The following is a 25528-nucleotide window of genomic DNA, read 5'->3' as shown; positions in this document are numbered from 1 at the left end:
TGGATGACCATCCCCCAAATCCTGGACATTTTAATCACTTGATGCCTCATTAAATTTGTTACAGGAAGACAGCTGAAAATCTGAAATAACCAGATGGTAGGCAATCCGCATAGCAACCTATTGTATAAAGTGAGGAAAATGTATTCAGGCATATGCAGAGCAATAATAATATGAGCTCTCAAGGTTTAAAAAATAGCAGTTACTTCACAGCTGTTTGGTGTTGTTTTTGTGGTTTTACAAATAGAAGAATGCTATGTGGTTATAAGGTCCAAACCTGTGTTACATACTCGGAAAGCCCTGGATCAGGAGTTGCTGGTTGGTGTTTGCAAAATAATCTTTGAATCTTTGAATTAGAAAAATGTAAATGCTCTTTACAAAACTACACTCAACAAAAATATAAACGCAACACCTTTGTTACTGCTCCCATTCCCCATGGGATGGACGTAGAGACCTAAAATTCATTCCAGATACACAATATAACCATCCCTCCCAAACAGTGGTCACAAATCAGTCCAAATGTGTGGTAGTGGGCACATCTGCTATATTGAGATAATCCATCCCACCTCACAGGTGTGCCACATCAGGATGCTGATCTGACATCATGAGTAGTGCACAGGTGTACCTCAGACTGCCCACAACAAAAGGCCACCCTGGAATGTGCAGTTTTTTGCACTATTGGGGGTCTGGGGACCCAGAACCGGTCAGTATCTGGTGTGACCACCATTTGCCTCATGCAGTGCAACACATCGTTGCATGGAGTCTATCAGATTGTCAATTGTGGCCTGTGGAATGTTGGTCCACTCCACTTCAATGGCTGTGCAAGGTTGTTGGATATTCGTGGGAACTGGTACACGCTGTCGTATACGCCGGTCAAGCACATCCCGAACATGCTCAATGGGTGACATGTCCGGTGAGTATGCTGGCCATGCAAGAACTGGGACATTCTCAGCTGCCATCTGCCCTGAACAATGTGAACCATGATTCATCCGTGAAGCGCACACCTCTCCAACGTGCCAGACGCCATCGAATGTGAGCATTTGCCCACACAAGTCTGTTACGGCGACGAGCTGGAGTCAGGTCAAGACCCCGATGAGGACGACGGGCATGCAGTTGAGCGTCCCTGAGACGGTTTCTGACAGTTTGTGCAGAAATTGTTTGGTTGTGCAAACCAATTGTTCCAGCAGCTGTCTGGGTGGCTGGTCTCAGACGATCTTGGAGGTGAACCTGCTGGATGTGGAGGTCCTGGGCTGGTGTGGTTACACGAGGTCTGCGGTTGTGAGGCCGGTTGGATGTGCTGCCATATTCTCTGAAACGCCTGTGGAGACAGCTTATGGTTGAGAAATGAACATTCAATGCACGGGCGACAGATCTGGTTGACATTCCTGCTGTCAGCATGCCAATTGCACGCTCCCTCATTGCTTGTGGCATCTGTGGCATTTTGCTGTGAGACAAAACTGCACATTCCAGGGTGGCCTTTTGTTGTGGGCAGTCTGAGGTACACCTGTGCACTACTCATGATGTCAGATCAGCATCCTGATGTGGCACACCTGTGAGGTGGGATGGATTATCTCAATATAGCAGATGTGCCCACTACCACACATTTGGACTGATTTGTGACCACTGTTTGGGAGGGATGGTTATATTGTGTATCTGGAATGAATTTTAGGTCTCTACGTCCATCCCATGGGGAATGGGAGCAGTAACAAAGGTGTTGCGTTTATATTTTTGTTGAGTGTATATTTAAAAAATTCAACTAAATAAAATAAGTTTACATTATATTTGGGATTTGTAGGCAACGGGGTAGAAAGTGAGTAAAAGTATATCATGGCCAGAGTTTCAGCAAAACAATAAAAATACTTGGAGTGAGGCTCTGTACGAATTCATTCATTCAAATGTTAACCCTAAACCTACAATTCAGGAATAAAATGCATTATTATTATTATTAGATTACTTTCTCTCTGGCAATTTAATGATACATGCTCAAAAGGTACCTTACCTGTGAAGACATAAATGTTATCATACACTGATCATCCGTAACATTATCACCACTGACAGGTAACGTAAGTAACACTGATCATCTCTTCATCATGGCACCTATTATTTGGTGAAATATATTTTGTCCAGCAAATGAACACTTTGTCCTCAAAGTTGATGTGTTAGAAGCAGGAATTGTACTGGATAAATGACTGGGTCAGAGCATCTCTAAAACTACTCTTGTGGGGTGTTTCTGCACTGCAGTGCTCAGTATCTAACAAAAGTGGTCCAAGGAAGAAACAGTGGTGAGTCAGTGACAGGGTCATGAGAGGGGAGTGGGCTCGTGTGGTCCGATCTAACAGACAAGCTACTGAAGTTCACGGTGGTTCTGATAGAGAAGTGTCAGAATAGACAGTGCATCACAATTTGTTGTCTATGGGCTGTATAGCTACGGAGCAGTCAAGGTGTCCGTGCTGACCCCCGTCTACTGCTTAAAGCGCCACCAACAAAAAAATGTTCTTGTCTTAGTTTTTATGACATTATAATAAAAATTTTACTACAGCACTGTTGGTTACATCATACTGCAGTCCCAGAAGTGATATCAAATGGTTGGAATGATCGTTAAATTTAATATCAAGTTTACATGGTACTACTGTAAATTGTAAGCACCCTGTCACTGTATTTATCAGAATCACAAACTGCACCAGGATCATAAGCAAAACAGCCTAGAAAAAAAATGCTAAGTGGTGTCAGAAATCCTCGGTTTTACAAACTGAGTCACGCTCATACATCCTGACGAATGAATGCACCTGTTATACACCTTCCCTGTATTTTTCAGTGCCTGTTGTGTGTAATTATTCACACATGAAACCACACAGTATTGAGATCAGTCGTGACAACTGAAAAATCATCATGGCTCACCCAGCTAAAAACATTAGCACAGCTAGAGAGAGAACCAGGAACCAGGAACACACTAGACTTTTTCACACCAGCCCATGGTTCCCTGTACGCCCCCTGAATTTCTAAAATTGGCTTCGTTTCCCCCGACACCCCCTGCCCAGCGTAGGTGCATTTGTGCCACAATGGGCTCTGCTGTATCTTTTCACTACTGGTGCAAAAACCACAACAGCCTGGGCTTGCCACATTTGGTGAAAAGCCAGTGCATAGAAGTTGTGTTTTTGCAGTTAGTGCCACATCCTAGCATGTTACTGCAAATGACTGGCTTAGAGGAAGACACCCCTCTGTGGCGTGTATGTTCCTGAGATCAGTTGTGAGAGAAAGCCGTGGACTGTCGTAGAAATGGTGGTACTCGGCAGATACTGAGGGTGTGATCACACGTACGGTTTGTTTCATTTGGTTCAGTCGTTTGGAAGTTTGTTACTGACAAAACTATTCACAGTGGTGACAAAGTAAAAGAGGACCCTTTAAGCCCAACTGCAATTACATTTAATGTCGAGATTTCCTCAATCCTGATAAACCCAATCTGATGAAAACACTGAAAACCATATCAAACCTAAACTGAAATTTGGTCTATTTAAATCAAGAACTGCCATAAATACAGAGACAACATTATCACTTGCACTGCTAATTAATAACCAGATCAAAAAGTACTGCTTTATATGTCATTTGACCTTTTTTTTTTTCCCAATTTAGACTCAAACTGTTTTTAAAAACCTGAAGTCTCATTTACACTGCATTGTAATGGATTTAACTGTACTATTGTTTAACTGTATATTATGCTTTTGTCTTGTTTGCTTGTTGTCTTGTTCTCTCCTTTTTTCTGAAGCAAAGTTTGCTTTCATGCTGTTTAGGAGGCACATGTGCATCTTTGTCTTCTATCTTCTGTGGAAAAACCAAAAAAAACCCCCCAAAATATGAGAAAGTCCAGATGAGCCAAATTGGGCTTTCCCATGCATTGAAACATTAGCCTTAATTTTTCTCTTGTGCCTATTATCATACAGCAGCATACAATCAGAGCTATCATTCAGAGTGAGAGGGAAAGTTATTACACAGGAAAAATAGGATCCTACCGCAGTAAGATCAAATTCAGCGCAGTCCTGGTCCATCCAGGCTTAAATTTTATTCACATTTTCTAAGAAACAAAAAAAAGATGATCCAAGAAAAAAAAATCCTGGCTGTCTGAGAAAAGACCTTAATAAATGAACTTTACTTAATAGATGTGATATGTTCTCTTTGGTGTATTCAGTGTTATTCTCTTGCATTTTGTTTCTATAAAATATGGTCCTTTGTGGCTTCGGTTTGATTTCATTTGTTTTTTGTTACTATATTTGCATTTAACAGTAGCTCTCAACATAACGCATATGACTGACATTACCCATATGGAAAAGAAACTTATAAAAGACTTGCATAAGATGTGGCCTACTTCATATAGTGAATCATGTAAGGCTTATATGATTTTCTCATGAAAGTGGCCACTTTCTCATTACTTTCATATATTGTTTTAGTAAGTATCCAAAACATAAGAATTTCATTTATATAATTTTTCAAGGGATCTTATATCTGTTTTCACTCTTGTATGCTTTTCATACAAGTTTCACACAAGACAGATGCAAACTTTATAAGATTTATATATATCTTTTCCATATGGGTAACACTCGCTAACAGGCTGCAGCCTGAGACACAACACAGCAAGACTAACATAGAATCCTGTTAACAAGTAATTAATCAGTCCTGCTGTCAACGCAGGCTACCGAAAGCATATTTTTACTTTAGCCTAGTTTTCTGTCTTTTACACACACAGTATATGCATGTATAGGAGCAGCTGCGGTTCTAAGACCTGTGCATAGTCAGCAGTACTTATCTTTGAGCAAATACTAATAAGGTCTAAACTAACCTGCTGATGGTAAGCAAGCAAGTAGTAGAAATGTCTAATTTGCAGAAGTTAAGGTTTTTTTTTGGTCATAGTATTTAATTGTGGCCTGGGGATGGCACTGGAAAAGTTACTGAATCGGAGAGCCAACTCATTAGAGACATCCTGCTGTGACAAAAAATGTCTGTGGACTTAATGGAAAATCATCCAATGGTTCTGGGGACAGTTTATCCAGACTCGGAAGCAAAAACTAGTCCTACACCCACTGTCACCCATGAATGCCAAATGTATGGTGACAATGGGTGTGAAAAGTCACAAAAGTCAGTAGGTTTTATCTTCCAAGGACACTTAAACGTTTGTATGCCAGAACAACGTTTATAGAATGCCGTCAGTGTCAGTCGAACATTAACGTGGAGTCTTTCTTATATTTAAACTCAAACTTCGAGTTTCACCTGCTCTTCTAAAGGGCTCTATCACCCGTTTGATTTCTGTAAAAGATTTTTTCACACTGTATAATTGAAGATCCTTAGACAGCCTTATGTATTATGCTTGTATCCAAATGAAACCATCAAGTTGACAAAGTTAGTTTCGTCTTCTCAACTGCCTGAAAACTGTCAAAGTTCATTTCAGTGACTGACATGAGAAAACCACACTGCACTTAACTGAGTCTGTTGTTTTATTAATCGCCCTCTTGGTAGTCTGTCTGTGTCTGTCCATTTAAAAACATCCAAATATGAGCACCAGTCAGCGCTGCAGTTAGACTTAAGTTCTGTGACAGGCCCATATTTATTTCAGCCATCTGCCTGAGTGTCTTTTCAAGCAGCTTCACTTTGGTTTTTGATAGATTAAAAAAGTATAACCTGCCTCGAATTTCCCAGAGGAACCCACCCGAGGGATTAATAAAGTTCTATCTAATCTAATCTAATCTAAAGATTTAGTCAGCCTTAAAAAGTTGCAGCTTTTATATGTTGTCTAAAACTGTGAAAAGATTTGTGCATTATTGTACTTTGTAGCCACCTGATATAAAGAGAACCAGATCTCACTTCAGAACAATTAGCACGAGAGAAAGATTATTCAAGTACTATTGACACACATGAGACAGAGTTTTCATGCTTCTCAGTAAATTGCTTTCAGAAGTGGTTGAGTGTGACTATGAGGGTGTTTTAGCTATGCTGAACTGAATTATGGACAGAGACTCCTTATTGATTTACTATAGTAGAAGCCAATGAGGACAAGAATGTATAATTTAACCGAGAGTATAGTCAGTACTACTGTATAACAAAGCTTCACCACCTCAGTCCTCTTCAGTAGATATTAAAGGATAAAAACTGTACAGTATGGCCTCATTTGAAGCGATTTATATAGGGCTGTAGCAGGCTTTTTCAAAGACTGCCTCATTCAGAATTTAATCCCAAGTGAACTGTTCTATTTTCCTTCATATCCCTTCATACCAGCTGTCTTGAAGCTAGGAAGAATAGCACCAATAAAGTAGGAAATCTGACCAGGGAAAAAAAGATGAATGTGCAATGTGACATTTACTACCAGATTTACTCAGGTGGAGTTCTTTCATAGATTTCCAGATCACAGTGGTGAGCTGGATGGCAGCTTCAGCCAGGCTGCTCCAAGTTTTTTACCTGGCAACTGGACCAACAACTTCAAACAACTGCCTTAAGCTAAACTGAATGTCCCTTTGCTCACTGGAGTTGATGATAGTGCACATTATTATACTGTGGTTATAGGTTGTTTGCCGTTTAACTGTGTTTTTTTGTGTGTAGTATTTTTGACGTGTGTGCGTGTGAGACAGTCAATCCTACAAACAAAAACACAGATGTTCTCTTTTTAGTTCATCAAATAGAAGCTGAAGGGCTTGAATGCTTATGTTTCTTATTCACGAAGCAATGCAACAACCAAAACAACATGAACATATTCTACAAAAACAAAACAGTAACGGCACATGAAACTTGCTATAAAAACTAGAAGCTCAACATAAGCTTATTTCCATATTCTTTTCTTATTGTTTTGGGTCTGTACTCCTCGTGTCAACAGAAAGAAAGCTGTAATGTTCATTCTGCTTTTTAACAGAGCTTAAAAAAATGGATGTGAGGCAGAGCGAGAAAAACTTGTATGAATCTCTTCAGAGACTCAGCTCTTCTCTTTTCAGACAAAGACGTTAACTTGGCACCAAGGTGCTCTCATCTACAAACAAAAATCCAGCTACGTCTTTAAATGTAGATTAAAGTTTACTATCACAGCAACAGGATCATAGTATTTTTCAAGCCCAACAACAGTTCGTTTAGGATCTGGTATATATTCTGTAACTGTAGCTGACTCCTAATTATGCTCATAGTTGCGCGGTTCCAACTTCTTGTTTATTTATTGAATTTTGAGAATTCGCCTTGCTTCCCTGGCCGCCTGCCTGCTATATTTATATTGATCGGGCCTCTTCTCGTGTCTCTCAAAGGGCAGCAAGTTATCAAGCTCCTCGGGGCAGCATTAGGGTTTGTGCGAACATGTGCTGTGAGATACACATGTTGGTTTGAAATAGCTCACAGTCCTCATGTTTGTTTTCTTATTTGGAAATAGAATTTTTACTTACTTGTATGATTTCCCCTGCAATATAATAAGGATTAACTGCTATATTTTGTCTAACTATGGATTCCACTTTACATGGCTTTCATATAGAATAGTAGATTTTTGTTTCACTTTGTTTTCTTTGGCTTGTCAAGTGAGCATCAGGTTTACTTTTGACATTAGCTTATTCATTATAGTTTAGTATTTTATTTAGAGCTGCTAATTGTTTGTTGAAAACAGCAAATTTGCTGTACTATATTATTGCTGTCATACTCAGCCAGTCACAACAGATGGCTGCCCCTACCTGAGCCTTGTTCTGCTGGAGGTTTCTTCCTGTTAAAAGGGAGTTTTTCTCTCTTCCTTGCTCAAAGGGAGTCATTTGATTGTTGGGGTATCCTCTGTATCATTGTAGGGTTTTTACCTTCAAGGCAAATGCTGTTATACTTTAAATTTTGTTGCTAATCATACACTTCTTTATACCTCTACCAGAGCTTTGCATTAAACAGTAATATCCAATATCATGTTGTAATGTGACTCACTTTTTAAGCTGTGATCAAGAAATGAAAATAATCTTCAACTTTCTGGCATTTGTGTTTCAGCTTCCAGCCTCCTACTTTGTTATCCACCGGGATGTCATTTGACATGCAGGCTATTTTCCAGCCAATGGTTTGTAGCATCACCACTGCCTATAAACATCTATACTTATTTTTTTCTTTAATCTTTATTTTCATCAAAAACTATTTCAGTGGTTATCACCTGTTGTTTGTTTTTAACTTTTGAAATCATACTTACTGTACAAATACTCAATAATAGGGATGAAATTAAGTATTTCTCTGAAGATTAATTGTGTGGTATCTTCCCTGTTTTATCACATGGAATAACTTAAACACAACATGCTAAATAATGAGTCTTTTACAGCAGGTGGATATTTTTTGCTGGCCAAAGTAGCTTCTTCCCGATTTGCCATACACGTAATGGCGTGAGGTTGTTAATTATCCTATCATCTTTCCTGCAAAAGTGTTCTCTGTAAGTGTCTTTCTTAAAATGTTGTGTTCTTCCTTCAAGATGAGTCATCTTATTTAAGATTTGGTTCCACATCCTTTGCAGCAAACAACTCATACAACTCCTCCACTGCCCCACTCTTTGTTTTAGCATCAAATTTTCTGCCGCTTGATCAAACATGAAGCCTTTGTTTTTGCTTACCACAAAATCATTATCTAATCTCTGCAGATCAACGAGGACTTGGAAGGAGAGCTCCAGTTTGCATCAGCTCTGGGTCCCTTCTTTGTGCCCATCAGATGCACTGTAAAGAAATGTATTGTGAGTAGTGAGCTATAGCCAAAGTTTTTGGTAATTACAGATAACTGCTAATTCTGATTTCATAAGCTTGCGTCTTGTGTGTATTTTGTGATGTGAATTTCTTGTCCAGTCTTGCTGTAGCTTTTTACCCTTATAAATTTAGCTCTAATAATTATTTAGGGAAATGAATTTGTGGCTAAACCAATCACACTGCATGGTCACACCACAGAAAAAAACACTGACTGCCTTTTTATTTTTGCTCACTGTCTTATTTAATCAGCTTTCTGTGAATTAATGTATGTAAAACTATGTACTTTGCCTGGCAGCTGTTCACTGACATTGCTAATTACAGGATGTGACTATACTCTTTCTCTAGCTGAAGGTTGACAGCCAGTTTATTGACTTTGGTTCGCACGTTGTGGGCCAGACTATTTCACGGACCATCACACTGACCAACAAGGGTGCACTGGCCACGCATTTCAGCCTGGACAGCTCCACATGTCTCAGTCCAGAAACGAGCTACGTCCAGATGCCACCACAGGTCTCTACCAACACATATGAGGTCAGCTGTTTATGTGGACTGTAAGAGCTAATGTTTCTTGGATACATTAAAGGAGAAACTCCAATATAGCTAATAAAAAAGTCAATTGTTCCTGCTTTTTTTCCATATACATTATACTGCTATTTTGTCTGTAGATTGAACAAGCAAAAGATTTTGAAACCACTGAAAAAAATTGGCATTCATTATTTTCACATGAGAGAATTCCAAAGCTTCTGTCTCAGGATGCCCATACCAGATATTATGGGTAAAAATAAATGAATATATTTGCCTGTTTGTTTATCTGAATAAGGCATCCAGTCAAAACACAGCAACTAACAACCAGAACAGCCCTGAATCCATTGATGCTGAAGATGTCCAATCAAAGCTACAGAGTCGGGAGCTCTCTGCAGGAGAACAGCAAGAACAATCAGGTAAAATATGGACACACACATGACATGATTATCCATCACAGTTTGTGTCCTGAACTAGAAAAACTGAAATCTAAACTACAATACATAATAGCATGAATTCAAAACTGGGCACTCTGTCTTTCTTTTCCCAAATGATTGTCAGTGTGTTTTACTCATGATAAGCACAGGACATGCTAAAATACCAGAATAGCAGTTTTTGATTCTTTGAGTAAAAAGTGCCCCAATGTTGACTGGAGAGACTGTAATGATTTTAGTTAATTTGGTTAATTTGTGCTCTAGTCCTGCTTTTTGGTGATAAAACTTCCCCTAGTGTTATAATCAGCTCATTTTTTTTGTCTAATGCATTTGTTTATGATCTTATTATTATTATTATGTCCTTACATGCAAAGTATTCTGACTCTGATTATTAGCCACAGAGTTAGGCTAATTTGTATTTAGTACTGTTTTCGCCAGGTATTAGCATGCTAACGCGCTAAACTAAGATGGTGAACAAGGTTAAATCAGTATATTGTATTCTGTCATTAGCATGCTGTGCAAACACAGCACCACCTTGGTGAGTGATTATAATATGTGGGAGACAGAGAGACAGTGTTACCCTGAAACAGTCTCTGGAAGGAAAATGAGGACTGACAACATCTCCTCGTGGTAGATGATTTCTTTTTTCCTCTGTCTCTCTATTCCTGTTAGGACATTGAGTCCTTGTAAGAACGAAAATAAAAGAACACACACACACAAAGCGGAGGGTTCACCTTGCTCTTACAGCTGGTGGCAACAAGGCATCTTCTCTTTCGTGTTCTCGCGGATCTGAAGTCTACATCACTGCACTCAGCACTTCCTGCTGCTGATGCTTTGATAAGCTGCTCAGTCTTTTGCCTCTGCTCTGCTGGCTTTGGAAATTCTGTGTTGAAGTGGCTCCGACTCTGTTTCTTTATTTTATCTCTATTGTCGAGAAAGGCTCTTGGATGTTGGACCAATTTTGAGGCTGTTGATGTTCCTTTCTGAAGCTGACTGTAGTACATTTTGTCCAATATGTTTTCTGTGTCACAGATTAGTAAATAAAGGTCAGATTGCAGATTGGCATAAAAATGTTCCACACGTGTCCAAGAGGAAAAACAGTGTTATTTGTCAGAGGGCCTATTTGTCTGGATTTAAATGATATTTCTAATTTTCCTCCAGCGTACACTAAAAATACTGCTACAATGAGGCCAAGTATTACTTCTTCTTACTTATCACTTATTACTCTGCTCTTCCATCAACCAATTACAGGTTCACCATTATTGTTTTAGTGTTAGTCCGTACAAGGTGCCCACTTAGAGTAACTGCTCAACAATAAAACTTTGAGATGACTTGCATTTGTGACTTTTATCTGTGTGTATGGCAGTGTCAGAGGGTGTGAAAACTGTTCCTGGAGCTTGTCTTTCATCTGATTTGGACACTCAGACAGACCAGACCCCCTCAGACTCCAGTGACATAAAACTAAGAGATGTAAGTTTTCAGTCCTACTTCAAAAAGGACACCGGCCCTCATGGACTGGGATTGGGGACCGCTGTTCTAAAGTATTCTTTTATCTATTAAATATCCAGAAATAGCATAGACTGGAAAATGCATAGACTTCTGTTAAGTAAGGTAACTATACAGAGTTTTGCAAAGTCATACCCCAAAAGCTCATTACGAGGTCGCAAGAAGCCCGGTCTTTTGTGCTGAAACACATTTTGCCTGGGCTAGTTACAGCTATACATTAATATTTATAGTCTGGTATACAATTGTTGCTAGTAGTAGTACTGTTATGTAATCTAGCTTTGGTGTTTCTGTGGTTTCATAGAAAAAACCCTCATGACTATGATATACTGGTAGTTTTTCAATATGTTGTTTTTTGAGATTCAGTAAATAACATTGTATATTTGACTGCTCTTAGGAAGATAGAACAAGACTTGAGGATAGTCTTGTAGGAAGAAAGTCAGCATGTCTGTTCTAATAGCGACAGGCTGAATTAAATTAAAGTATTGAGTCAAGGGTGAGGGCTGTGAGTCAGTCAAAAATGGTCCATCTTCTTTGGAGCATGAATCTTCTTCTTGTCAAATCATAAAGGGACTGCATTTTTATAGCTGAGGTGCCAGAAATCTGCCCAGATTCTGAAAAATTTTGAGTGGAAAGTCGACATTTTGTCACTATTGTGTGTCGTTGAAAGACTCTGCTTCTCTGTTTTGTTTTTAGCAAGGATGCTGTGTGTGCCTTGTGGCCCATGTGAAATTCTAGACTTTTCAGGGTTCATTACGTCTCTCTGGTGGGGGGCTAATGGTGCATCACCTCTCCCTCTGCTATTATTGCGACTGTGTGTGTTGCGTGCGCCTGCATGCCCTCGGCTCGATCGTTGTCATTTTGACTGATATTTTCACATTGTGTGGTTGAAGGCTGGTGTCTTAAATGGCAGATTATCCATCAAACTATCATGATGCCACAGTACTGAGGCACTTGCTGCATCATTGGTTTATTACTCATTTTCGTTTATTACGCTCTCACCACCTTGACAGTTTGCCTTCACTGTATGTACACGAGTGTATGCCTGCATACCTTTTAATGTTACATAACTGCACCACAGCTTTCACTTTCTCCTTCATGTATAGGAATACCTTTGTGTCATCAGGTAAAACTAAACTTTTGTCAGTATAAAGATGTGTAACTACACATTTAATGTAAGAGAAGTGCAGTATCAACAGTATGTCTGTCCATGTTCAGGTACGCGGGGGAGAGATCGGGTCATTTGAAAGTGTCAAACTGGAAATTATTTTCACTCCAACCATTCCAGGAGAGACCAGACTGGACTTCTCCTTTAAATTCTCTGATAAAACCAGCAAACCAGTAAGAAACAGCTTGTTTTTTAGTCTTGTGAATTACTTAGGAAGCAGACACATTTATAGTTTACAAAGCCATAGAGTAAATGAATCAAATGATATGTTTAGTGCATGTGACTGAGGACTCATTCAAACAGATACCCATCCATGTGAGAGGTGTGGCAGTCAGCATGCCTGTATGGGTACTTCAGCCCAACATTGACCTAAAGATCTGCATGTTTGACCGCCTTTATCAAGACACCATCATTGTCCAAAGCAGGTAAGTCCCAGAGCCTGAGATGGTTGTAAACCTTCTCATCTGGTCAAGCTGATGTCCAGCTGTTTCACATTTAGAAGGAGCTCATTACTTTGATTCAGAAGGTCTACACATCAACCTCTTATGCACAAGTGACAGTTTATTACAATTTGTTGAATGCTTACACAATGTAGTGGTCTTTAATGCTAAGTATTGGAACAAAATGTATAAAACCATTCGTTATCACTAGTTTCCAAGGTGATTTGCATCTGAAGTTAAAACAGTGACCAATTCAGAATTCATTAGATTTACATTATATCTTAGTTCTACGTGTATTTAAAAAAAAAGCACAAAAAAAACAACACATTTTTTGTTTTTTGTTTGCAAAAAAAATAACTTAGCTACAACTTTCCCCACTCTCTTTAGAGTTTGTAAGAATTAACAAGGAAATGTTATAGAGTAGTTTCATAACTGAATACATTTTTTTAAAGGATAATAATGTTCAGTTAAGTACAGGACATCTCAAATAGTTTTGTATCTGAGACATTTAATGTTTATAGAAAACTAAAGCACCCTTGTATCTAGAGCTGGGCGATATAAGATTTTTTCATATCACGATATGTTTTTTTCATTTCAGGCGATAACGATATCTATCACGATATAAGCCAAATAACTATATTTGTAAGATTTAAATGTGCCGTTGCTCACAAGTAAAATGTGAAATAATCAGCAACTTGTTTCTATTTAAATATTTATTTCCCATAATAAGTTCAACAGGGTAGATGTACTTAAGGAACATGAGACTTTTTCAGATAAATAAAGGCAAATATTGCAAACTACACAAAAGGCAGCCACTAAAGCGTTTAAGTTTCAAAATAGAACAAATGAAACAGACTACTAAATTGTCAATTCCACTTAGAAACAAAATATTAATTCTAAAAATAAATCTTAGTTTGTTTTACAGAAGAACAGACAAAATTGACTAACTTTTGTCAATATCAAATAAACTGAGAACTAAAAGGAAATTCTCAATCTCTCCTTGTTGTATAGCTGAGCTTTTCAAACAGTTTTAACAGTTACTTTAGTCTGACAAAAGCCGAATGACAAATTAGCGCTTCCAGTCAGAGACTGAGGCTACGTCCACACGTACACGGGTATTTTTGAAAACGGAGATTTTCCGTTTTCGTTTTAAAAAATAATCCCGTCCACACATAAAGGGAGAAATGAAGGAAAACGCTGCTATGAACATGCCAAAGCAGCAGGTGGAGCTAGATTCCTAACCGTGCAGAAATGTTGGCCAATCAGAAGTCTAGAAGCCTCGGTGGGAAAAAGTAAACAAAGCTGGGGCATAGAAGCAGAACTGAGTCGTATGTGTGGAGGGACAGTAACTGTGTGTATATGTAAGCATTTAAACACTGCAGAGAGTAGAATTAACAGTAACAGTATTGTAGAAATTCATTTCACCGAAACAATAACGTGGCGCACAGTGTGACGTCAAAAAATGCGCACACCTTTGACGCTGCGTTTTCTCCGTTTTTCTAGTCCACACGTAAATGCAAAAACTGAGTTTTCAAAAATCTTCGTTTTCAGTGACCAAAAACGCCGTTTACGTGTGGACGAAAGGTGCAAACGCATAGAAAAATCTGCGTTTTCAAAAATACCCGGGTACGTGTGGACGTAGCGCATGCACCAGTTTATTGTATTTCCAGACTTGCTTTCGGCACAATTTACAGTGCACGCTACTCTGTTTTTTGTCAGACTTGAAATAGCCGAAATACCTTCACACTACGGAACTTCTATGGCTCTTCCGTTCGACAATCTCTCCGGCATTGGAACCATCATCTGTTTTCTCTTCGGTAACCTTCGGTCACGCTCGGTTGATTTTTCTAGTCGGCACACTCATTTCCTCCATTACCCGGGCGGTATGGTGGCTGGCTGCTTCCCAAACAAATACACATGTGCAGCTTGGCACTTGTGCTGTGCGTAACAAGTCACGTGACGTGACGCTGCGGCTGTGATTGGTTCGGCTCTGCGGTACGTAATTTGGATTGGCTGCTCTTTTTTTTTTAAGAGGACAAGAGCGGCGATGTCTATCGCGATAGTTTAATTTTTCTATCGAGAAAAAGTTATATCGCGATACATATCGTTATCGTTCTATCGCCCAGCTCTACTTGTATCCATATCTTTGTAATAATCATCAGCGTTATGTGTTGTATTGCTAACAAGGCATGCTATTCTGCATGACCAATGACAACTAGAGTCTCAAGAAAAGTTAAGTGTAAGAGTTGTGAAGCTGACCTCAGCGTGGGATAAACAATGGCTTTTACCCTTCAGTCATAAAAGGCTGGTGTGTGTGTGTGTGTGTGTGTGTGTGTGTGTGTGTGTGTGTGTGTGTGTGTGTGTAATACTAGTTTAAGTCATTTTAATTACATGAGACTAAAGCCTAAACACTGTGTGAACAGTGTATAACAATAATATGACAGATTTAGACATACAATAGTAATATGACAATATAAGGTACCTGTCTCTGGGTAAAGTGCAATATGAAACAATTTAGTACCATGTTTATATGCATGTCAGTTAAGAGTGTTATTATAATAGCCACTTTTGTAGACATTTAACCAATGCAACATTATGCAACAGGTGGCCTGTTAAAGCGTCTTCATCACAATAAAATGTCTAATTTGGTAGAAAGACTATATAGATAGCCATGACAGCATATGGCAGAGAAACAGATTATGCTCTGTTCCAGTATGTGATGCAATTAACATTATGGTGGCATTTAATACATAGAGGGAAAGATCTGTGTTTCTTTCTTTAGACGTTTTTCAAATATATGCCCAGACTGATAAAAAAAAAAAGCACGTGGAATTTATCTTTTTGAAAGTCAGTGGATGCACTATATAAGCACATAGCTGTCTTTGTAAGAGCTGTGCAAAGTCAGTGTGATGTGAACCAATGCTTTTCTCTGTACTGCAGCGTATTACTGTGAAAATTGCCTAATGCACAGCCAGTAGACATGTGTTTCTAGGAAACAAGTCATGCAAAAAGAAGTACACTGCCCGGGTTTACAAAAACAACATAACTTCAGTAAATTCATGAACACCAAATCCTAAAAAGTGGTTGTCCCCTCAGTGTTTTACAAAATACATACAAGAGTGAGGCCAGCAGGGTAATGATTTTTACTAAATAGCCCTTTCATCCACCCAGCCCATATAAGTCTCTTAACTGTTGCCTATATTGTTAGAATATTATTTTAACTGAAGGAATGAAATGCATCTTAAACTTTATATTTTTAACAAGATATACGAAACCCTCAACCTAGAAATGAGTGGTGCATGTCATATTCCCATTTTATTTGTTGCTATGCTCAGAAACATCCTTGAAATAGAGTTTGGAAAGTGGCGTGGACTGCTGATGTAGCATGCTGGCTTATCTGCTGAATGCACTACTAAAACTCCCTCATATACTCAGTCTCTGCCAAAACAGACATTTTCACAGCAAAACGGCTCAAGGAAATCCCTTAAAATTGACAGGGCCCGCTTACTTTTCAGTCCAACATCAAACTCTCCGCCTAACTACGCTTACAGCCAAGTAGCGCTTTGAGACATTTAACAATTCAACGCGTGGATGAAATATAATAGAGATGAATTAACGGATAAATGTTCCTAAACAAAGCATGGCATCGCCACAGTCCTCTTTGACCGATACTGTAGCACAGAACAGAAGTAAATCCTCTTTGATTATGGATGTGATGCATTATGATGAGCACATGAGGTTAGGAATACACCAGGGGCAGTAGCATTTGCAGCAGTGAGGTCCATCACCTAGCCAGTCATTGTGTCACATCATGTGGGGGAGGTAGTGCATGTGTGGGGGTAGGGGATTTGTGACAAATGCCATCTGGTCCGCTGGCACACCAGCACGTGTGACAACATGACGATGACAGTGTCAGTGTGAAGTGCAGCTTTTAAAGTTAAAAAAAAAATGCTAATGCTTGCACCAGCAAACCGTGCAATATGTCACTCTGCCTCCAAGACAATAATTTGAACACAAAATAGCTTGGCAGGCTTTTGGGGGGAAAACAATAGGAGAGCTGCTGCTTTCATCATGGAATTTGTCACTTTTTTTTTCTTTAAGTAGTTAGTAGATATCCCACAAGTCCTCCCAAGTTTGTGACAGATTTTTTAAGAGAAAAGCACAAAGCATAATTGAATATGTCCATCTTGTCTGTGAGCCAGTGATTGGAATATCACTCCTACTAATTGAAAGTATTTTTTTAGGAAGCTTTAAAATGTGCAGTGTTTGACTTTGGCTTGTGAGCCGGTGATTGGAATACTCTGAACACAGTTGGCAGGGTGTTTTCTTTTTTAATATTTCAAACACTCAGCCCCGACTTTCAAATACTCCTTTGCTGGCACCAGATGGGGAGTTGAGCGTTCCTGCCCAAACCCAGCCACAAAAACACAACCACCCTGCTTCTTTATTTCGCAAAGCCTTCTGTCCTTGATTTTTCTCCCTTTTCTATATTTCTAATGCGCCAACTGTACCTTATCTTAGTCTCAGTCTGAGACCTGTTTAGTTTGGCCTGAGGAATGAGATCAAGTTAACCTTTTTTCTTTACTTTTTATGTGAAAATAGCAACATACAGTAAATACTTATAAAGAAAACAGTTCTTCTGGCAGGTTAGTTTTATTTATATATATTATGTGGGATAAAAGGAGACAGTGCTGCATTATGGGGACAGTTGCCTAGAGCGCTTGCCATGAAGGCTTGGTCTCCCATGGGGCTTTGGAGTACATGTGGAGTATGCAAGCACAGCCACCTGTCTCTTTTAAGAAAAGGCAGAGCCACTGCTGCAGCCGTGGGCACTCGGAGTCCAGGCACTTGGTTATTCAGCACTCTATGTAGACTCAGCATGAGTAACCTCTCTGCAACATGACCTGATATCATTCCCACTAAACCTTGATGATTGTAATGAGTAGCATTATTATGTGGCTCTAATAAAAGAAAGTTTAACTTTTTAGGACTATTTTTACGGAGCCCCCAAAGGGTCACAGTGGGAGTTTTTTACAGACGTTTCATAGCCTGCTGGAGCTTCTGTGAATCACTAAGGCAGTAAAAGGTTGTGTTTTTATGTTGCCTCTCTTTGCTGCATTATTCTTGATAAGAGACATGAGCTCTTTTGTCCATTCGCCTAACCTAGCATTTGCTTAAAGTTTTTGGCACTGAAGAGTAGAAACTGATGTTAAATATAGTGAAAGAACGTGAAAAAAGTTACTAGCTAGATTAATTTATATAGTAACTGCCTAAAACTAGCCCAGGCAGGCATCCAACTGCAAGTAGTTCCAGTGATTTTTATTTAACTTGTTATAAAGAATGCATTATTGTTAAACCCACAGCACATGCATGAGACCACCTGCATAAACTAAACCAAACCCAGAGGAAATATCATATCTATAGTCATATATTCAACACTATTTTCACTTTGTCTTCACTCTGTTGTTTGATGTTGTTTGATAGTGTGGAGGTTAGGTCTGTGCGTCAAGTTCTTTCACGCAAAATGGGAATGCCGTTTTGTTATGGACCTTCCTTCACTTCTTCAAACTGTTGTACATATTTAAAATTGATCATGTGCATCTTAAAGTTGCTGTTATGCAATAACATGCAAACCTTTACTTCTTTTTTGCCTAAAATATCACTGCATTACACAGTATTAATACTTCTGTGGATTTCCACTAAGCATTGCTTCAAAAATAAACTGGTCACTGCCTGCCAGTAAAATCAAGACAGGTTGAGTTAAATGCCCATGTTAATTAAAATCCCTAATTACCCTAAATTGTTATGTAGCCATGATTATGCCTCTGCCAGCAATTTGAAGGCTGTCATTTAGCTGGCATAAAGATAGCAACTTAATATCCCCCAAGTGTCCCTGTGAGTCCTTGCCTCGGGGAAACAACCATCTGGCTGACCTCCCTGTTCAAAGTGGGCCAGTTCTTTTGAGAGGAGAATCAAATAATGACGGGTCCCTCAGTCTATTTGGCCACAGCTCGCTAAAGGCTCACCTTTGTGTCTTTTGAAGATGAAAGCAAGCACAACAAAATATTATGTATACACGTGTCACCTCCAGCAAACTGTGTTTTCAGCTTGTCTGTACTGTCATTGTTTTTTGAAGGTGTGGGCTGTATTGGATGTGTTGGAGAAATTCCCAAGGTGACGAGCCATTTATATCACAAGCCTCAGCTATAACTGAGGCTTGCAGCCACGGGCACAACCATCTGTTGAAGCTTGTGGAAATTAGGTCACTTAAATTATACTGATTTGGGGTAGATTTCTCCATAAAAGACATTTTCTGTGGGTGTCACTGAGACCAAATTCTTTCAGTACCTGCTGAGTCCTCGAAGGATAGCAGGTTTAAACAGGGTTTCATCATACTTTTGGTTATTACACTTGAAAGAGCAAAAAAAAGGGACTCATTTGGAGGCATGTTTGTCTGAGGAATCCAAAAACTAGAAGTTATAAAATTACCTGACAAACTTTACATTAACAGACGATACAATACAATCTGGATTCCTTATTATGATCAGCCCAGCCTAGTCTTTAACTTCAGTTTTAATTCATCTGACACCAAATCATACAGGATATCTCAGTGCAATTCACTCCATTTTTTAGAGAGAAACCCAACAATTCCCCTTTGAGCAACCACTTGGTGACAGTGTGAAAACAAAAAGAATCTAGCTTTTAACTAAAAAATGAATTAACCTCAAACAGAAGAAGTTTTAGGGCGAAATGTAAAATATATGTACATTGGGGAGGACTGAACCAATAAGCTCAACTCACTTTTGCTCATTATTAATTTTACCTCATTATAAGCTTTTTAATGTGGTCCTCCACAACAGCCCCTGCTTCTTATGTGGATGCTCAAACAGTTAATTGTCCATTCTGAGTATTTAACATCTGAGATCCGCTTCAGATAATGTGGAACTGCCATCTTTACCTTTATGTCAGTAAAATAAAGTATTCTTGTATATTGTTGCCTGTGTTTTATATATCATGGATTATGTATTTATATGTATATTTTTTGCATGGCAGAGCCAGCACAGCTTTGAAACTGACCTTTGAGGTATGTCAGGACATGAGGAAGCACATGGAGATCCTACCAAAGACCGGCTTCATCCAGGCTCAATCAAGCTTTAGTGCCCAACTGAAGTTCATCCCGAGGTAAGGAAGGACACAAAGAGGATGCAATGATAATGGAACCACTGGAGCAGTGATAATCTTATTTTAGAATAACCTTGTTAAGATTCTCTCAGCCTTCTATGAAAGTGCAAACTGTTTCACCCCAAAGAGAAGTTGTAATATATTTTGATCCTGGCTTACAGTTTTGTGTAATCTGCTTCTTAAAAAGGGTAAACAGTTTTTCTGTGGAAAAGCTGCTGTAGATTATGTACGCTGCACACTTAATGTTTTAAAAAAGCAGGTGATTATAGTAAAGAAGAAATCGATACACTGTTATGACAGGACAGTTCATGTTCATTTTAAAAGCTTCTAAGAACAAAAACTACAACTGTTAACTTAGCTAACTTATCATATTAGCCTACTGTTGGTGTTAGCTATTTTGCACATACGAAAACAGTTCAACAAAAGTCAACATGCATATCAATTTCTGTGAACCAGATAAATCTTATTACTTAATACTGCTTTACCTGTTTAGCTGATATCCTTCCACTTATGCCCACTGACTAGGGATTATAGAAAGCTAGATCACAGGTTGTTGAAGTGAACAATGTTAACAGTGCTCTCTTGCTCTCCAGGCTGCAAAGTGGGAAATAAACTACCGGTTTTCTCTCACTCTGTTTTATCAACTACTATCCATGTACCCTGGGCAACTTAGCTTCCATCTGTGCCTCACAGTCAGTGCTATAGTGGATTAATGTGCACTACAATTATTAAGTATAACAGCCCACCATCTCAACCCTCATTTGCCAGTTTAAGCCGCCTGGTTTAATAGCTTTTGTGGCGGAAAACAATGAGCAAAATAGTTAAAGAAGCTGTGATGAGCACTCACTGCGTCGATTTTACACAACAATTTATGCTAGCTTACTTTTTGTCTATAAATCGTGTTTCCCTGTGTTGTGGCTGGCTACAGAAATCTGTTGTGATATTGTTACTAGTTTACTACAACGCTTTTTTGACACAATTCCCTTTTCCAAAGCAAGTAAACGGAGGAGTCTTACAGAGTTACAAAAGGCAACAATCTGAAGCCTGTCAGCAGCCAGCAGGTATAAAAGAGTTTGTACAACACACCTGCCCTCTAATCGCAGGGGCATGAAGGCTTGTGATAATGGTTTCTAATGACTTTGAAGGATGTGGTAATTCTTTCAAGAACAATACAGGCTCTATATTTAGATGGAGAGCCAGGAGCTGAACTGTGGTTTGAATGCCAGGAGAGCGGACAAGGGGACCCCCAGGGCAAATATGAGAGGCGTGCGGTAAAAACTCTGTGTGGGTGTCAGTATTCTTCTGCCCACACTCCTTTTTTTTCTCGTTTCACAGTTCAACAGCCTTGCGTATTGATAACTGAAAAGACATTTGTGTATGCATAAATAAATAAATAAATAACAGGAGGTCATTTTCGTTGCAAATGACAAAAGTTAAGGGCATGCAGTGGTCATCATACAGTAGGGTGGCAGTAGAGGAAAGTGGGAAAATGTCAGTAATCTGGCTTAGCGAATCAGCAGAGGTTTTTAATGCGAGGATTAGAGTCCAGCTTTACTTGTGCTGCTGCTGAGATGGTGCATCCTTCATGAGCACTAACACAACTACAGCTTCACCCCCTCCCTACTCGCTCTGTATCACACTTCATCACTCTATCTCTCTCTCTGTCTCTCTCTCCTGCTTCTGTGGCGTCTTCTCCCACTCGCTCAAAAATACTTCTCTTTTTCCTGGCCTATCACCTCTGTGCTTAATTATACTTCTTTCTCTTTGGGTTTTTCTCTCTCTCTGCAGTCCTCTGTGTTTCTGTGCTCTTTCACTTCTCCAGCTCTAACTCTGCATTTATTCTGCCTCTTTTTGTTAGTATCAAGCTCCTCTCATCCCTCAATGCATTCACGATTCACCACTGCTTATATGATGGTCCTGAATCTGCTTATATAACCTAAGACACCAGACATAGATCCATGTGCTCTGAGTGGCCCACACTGTTTTCACTGTTCTCATAGTGGTAAATCTTGTTTATTTGTAGATTGTAGATCCATTATTAGAACATTAAGCTCAGCACGGTAAATTCTGAGAACAGAATATCACTAAGTGTAAGTCTGGCATTAAATTGTTTTGCTGTGTTGCTTCATTTTTCAGTCTAACATCCTGTGTTTATTATCCTTATTTTCTCTCAGGTAATTATGTCACAGTCTGATACACAGACTGTATATTAACAAGGTAATATCCTGTTTAGAATCAGTTCTAAATGTGTTTATTTATTATTTTTGTCAAGGAAAAAGGTATATGATCACAGATCAAGACAAAATGAATACACCTTTTACTGAATGTACACTTGTATTATGTCATTGATAGGTAGCAGATGGTATGTGCATTTTTTAAGATTTTGCTGCATAGCCAAAACCTGACTGCCAGCTGTATACAAGGCATGTTGTATTGTTTTTTGTAGCAAGAGTGTGGTGCAATTGGAAGCGGCAGTTTCAACCAAGTGGCCTCAATTAGTTGTTTTTTTTTACAGATCTAACAAGGACATGTTTGGTATAATGTGCAAGTAGATTGCAAGTTGAGTGAAGTACAAAAACAATTTGTGGCTCTAACCCTAAGTGTCACGGTCTGGCTGGCAGTCCGTGGGGATATGGGGAAAGAGGACCCAGGCGCAGAGCTCTGTGTGCAAACAGTGCATTTATTTACATTGAGAGCTGTAAACACAATAAATCCCAGTTGCTCCCTTGACTCCCGTCTGTGCTCGTGCTCCCTGCTGTTGTGTTCTCGCACACCCCGTGCGTGCCGCCGTTCTGATCCACTCTTCCACCTGCGGAAAAACCACAGAAACAGCCGTTAATACCAACCCTGGCAGGCATACACGAACTGCACCGTCATACGCTGACTGACTGACTGACTGACACACACACACACACACACACACACACACACACACACACACACACACACACACACACACACACACACACACACACACACACACACACACACACACACACACACTAACTTGAGAAGACAACCCCACACCAGTGGGAGCTCCAACACTCTCCTAAGTAGCTCCCCCCTGATGAGCCTTGATCAACAACAGGTGTGTGGCAGGAACTTCAGGTGTGGCCAGTCCTCCTGCAGGGCCACACCCATCAGGCCTGCATGTGGCCACACCCCCAGTAATACATGTATACACCCACACCCTGCCTATACATATAATGAGTGGAACACAGAATAACACAGCATAGTGCAGAAAAACACACATCCCCAAATAATAATAATAATAATAATAACAACAAACTGCTCACGGACCCCCGAGTCCTCCAGAGCTGGGTCCGTGACACTAAGTTTCATTCGAAGTGGCAAAAAAAGTGCCTTAAAAAGTCTTAAATCTAATATGTAGGAACCCTACTTATGATCAGACCAATCAAAAAACTTAATGAGGTGTTGTGAGACATATTTGGACACATCTCTTTTTGTAGTGTGAACTGTACTGTGCTATGATGTGTTGCCAACAAGGACATATCAGGAAAATATCTTGTTTTTTTGTTTTGGTATGTGTCACAAAAAGTCCTGACAATCTCAGCAGTTGGAATATATGTCTATTAGTGCTTAGCCCTTACTAAACAAATCTGGAGCTTGACCAGTGACAGATGGACAAAGGGCTGTGCGTGGAGGCCCTTTCACTGGAAGTGACGTAGACAGACTGAATACGAGTAGTCAGTTGGACACCTTGGACACACGTGATAGACACAGGTGGAAACAGAGATATGTCTCACTTCCACTTGTGAGCTAAATGCATGAAATACAATTTTAAACTGAGTGTTTAAGGGTTTTGTATGTATCTTCAAAACACCAGTGAGTTTTATTAAACGATGATCTGGGTTTTTAAAAGATTATCAGGGGTTTATGTCTCTCAAAGACATAAACCCGTTCTGTAGGTAAGTATGGTCTCAAAAGGTGGCTAAAGCTTTACAAAATAAGATTTTAATTCTCCTTTAAGATACCCCAAGGACCCAAACAGTGTCCTTCATCCACAGCAGAAACTCACATGATTCTCACTGGGATTGGAAAACAAGTATGTTTCCAGCATGTCATCAAGCTGTGTCCCTGTATGTGTCATCTCTGTCATGGTTGGATCTCGCCTCCCAATCTGTTGATTTTTGGTAGGTTTGCTTTTGTGTTATGCAGTGGCGGTGTGTCATTTAAGATGGCATTGCCAATTCCTTCAGCCAGGGATTATCATTGGATTTCCAAATCCTCATTAGAAGCACTGCTTTCACTCACTGTCTAATCCGCGCACACACTCACACACTGTTAAATCTGGATTCACAAATGACTCATAGCTTTCATTCTTTATACAGGTGTTTCCTTCTTGCCTCCCCTCCTCAGGCTTTTGGGAGAGGGTGAGCACATTCTTGCTTCCTGCTCCGAGGGATTGTGCTTAGCCTGCCCACATCATTCAGCATCTCTTCTTGCTTCAGCCCTCGCTGCCTGTCTTCCTCCACCTTTATTTGTCACATCTAGCCCACTCACTCTTTTGCCTCACATTCTTCCATGTGCAGCATAATCCCCTCTGTACTGTACTAAATCTAATGGTTCACATGTTTGTGATCCCGCTCGATGAAGAGGAATGCTGCTCGTTTGAATTCAGATGGACGCTGACGGAATCAGAGTGATTGCCATTTTGTTTCGTGACATTTGTGCCGCCCGATATTCGGTTCGTGTTAGCTCATTTCTGTTCGGCGGAGGGTTGTTTAGTCTTTTTACTTTGTCATTTACTGCCAGCACAAAAGCTACAATCAAAATTGCTTTGAATTTGAGAGTTTCCCTTTCTTTTACATATTGTACTTTATTGTAACATACTAAATATGTCTTGAAACGTTACACGCCGCACCGTTATAGATGCATTACCATGCCATGTGAGCTGGCTCTTTTGGTCCTAAATTTTGGCTTCTTCTAAAATCTGTCCCACAGAAAAGGAAAGCACATTCTTAGGTTGTGCCTGTGGAGAATTTCAATCTAACTCATGGAAATTTGTTTCCCTGTTTTTGCTGATGACAGGATCATTTGAACAGGACTACTCGAATTAGTGGTTTTAGGTGTAATCTCTGAAGAGCAGGCAATGTCTCCAACCCTGGCAGTTCCAGCTGATAAAAGGGAGATTACAAGGATAGATTACTGCAGATTAGACTGAATGGTTCTGCCAGCACTTTAACTGCTAACGCACGACTCTCATCAGAAACGTTCACACTGCAGTGGGTTTCAAGATAACAAGCAAACATAATAACTTCCGTAACTTATTTCTTTCCCATCATTATGTTTTTTTACTTAATGGTCATTTACTGTAATTCTCGTCCGCCCGTTTTTGCACAGTGAAAAATCCTTAAGCCTCTTAATCTGTAATCCCTTTCATAATCACTTTTTTTAATGGTGAAGAGAAGTCTAAATACGAGTGCAGACTGAAGAGGAATGTATATATTTTCTATGTGAATACATTATTTTTACTCAAGCGAAAGGAAGCGCTGTGTTGTAAGCTCATAAAGTCCCCTGAAAAACAGGCTTCCTTCTGGTTTTTTCCTCCTC

At 39.5% G+C, this 25528-nt stretch overlaps 1 protein-coding gene across 7 annotated transcripts in view; it reads left to right on the top strand.

Annotated features, from left to right (window-relative positions):
* The window catches only part of cfap74 (cilia and flagella associated protein 74), a 52599-nt gene that overhangs the window by 9953 nt on the left and 17118 nt on the right, over window positions 1-25528 (top strand). For 6 of the 7 annotated variants that reach the window (XM_026154616.2, XM_026154614.2, XM_026154618.2 and 3 more), the window contains exons 15-22: window positions 7975-8041; window positions 8606-8695; window positions 9051-9236; window positions 9526-9646; window positions 11028-11131; window positions 12383-12505; window positions 12636-12757; window positions 19826-19954. In XM_026154616.2, coding sequence (XP_026010401.2) covers window positions 7975-8041; window positions 8606-8695; window positions 9051-9236; window positions 9526-9646; window positions 11028-11131; window positions 12383-12505; window positions 12636-12757; window positions 19826-19954 — 942 coding nt within the window. The remainder of the gene's footprint in view (window positions 1-7974; window positions 8042-8605; window positions 8696-9050; window positions 9237-9525; window positions 9647-11027; window positions 11132-12382; window positions 12506-12635; window positions 12758-19825; window positions 19955-25528) is intronic. The other variant, XM_026154617.2, reaches the window with a different exon arrangement.

Source organism: Astatotilapia calliptera, chromosome 20 (assembly GCF_964374335.1).
Source record: "Astatotilapia calliptera chromosome 20, fAstCal68.1, whole genome shotgun sequence".
NCBI classification, from domain to species: Eukaryota; Metazoa; Chordata; class Actinopteri; order Cichliformes; family Cichlidae; genus Astatotilapia; species Astatotilapia calliptera.
This window is presented reverse-complemented; position numbering and strand designations above follow the sequence as displayed.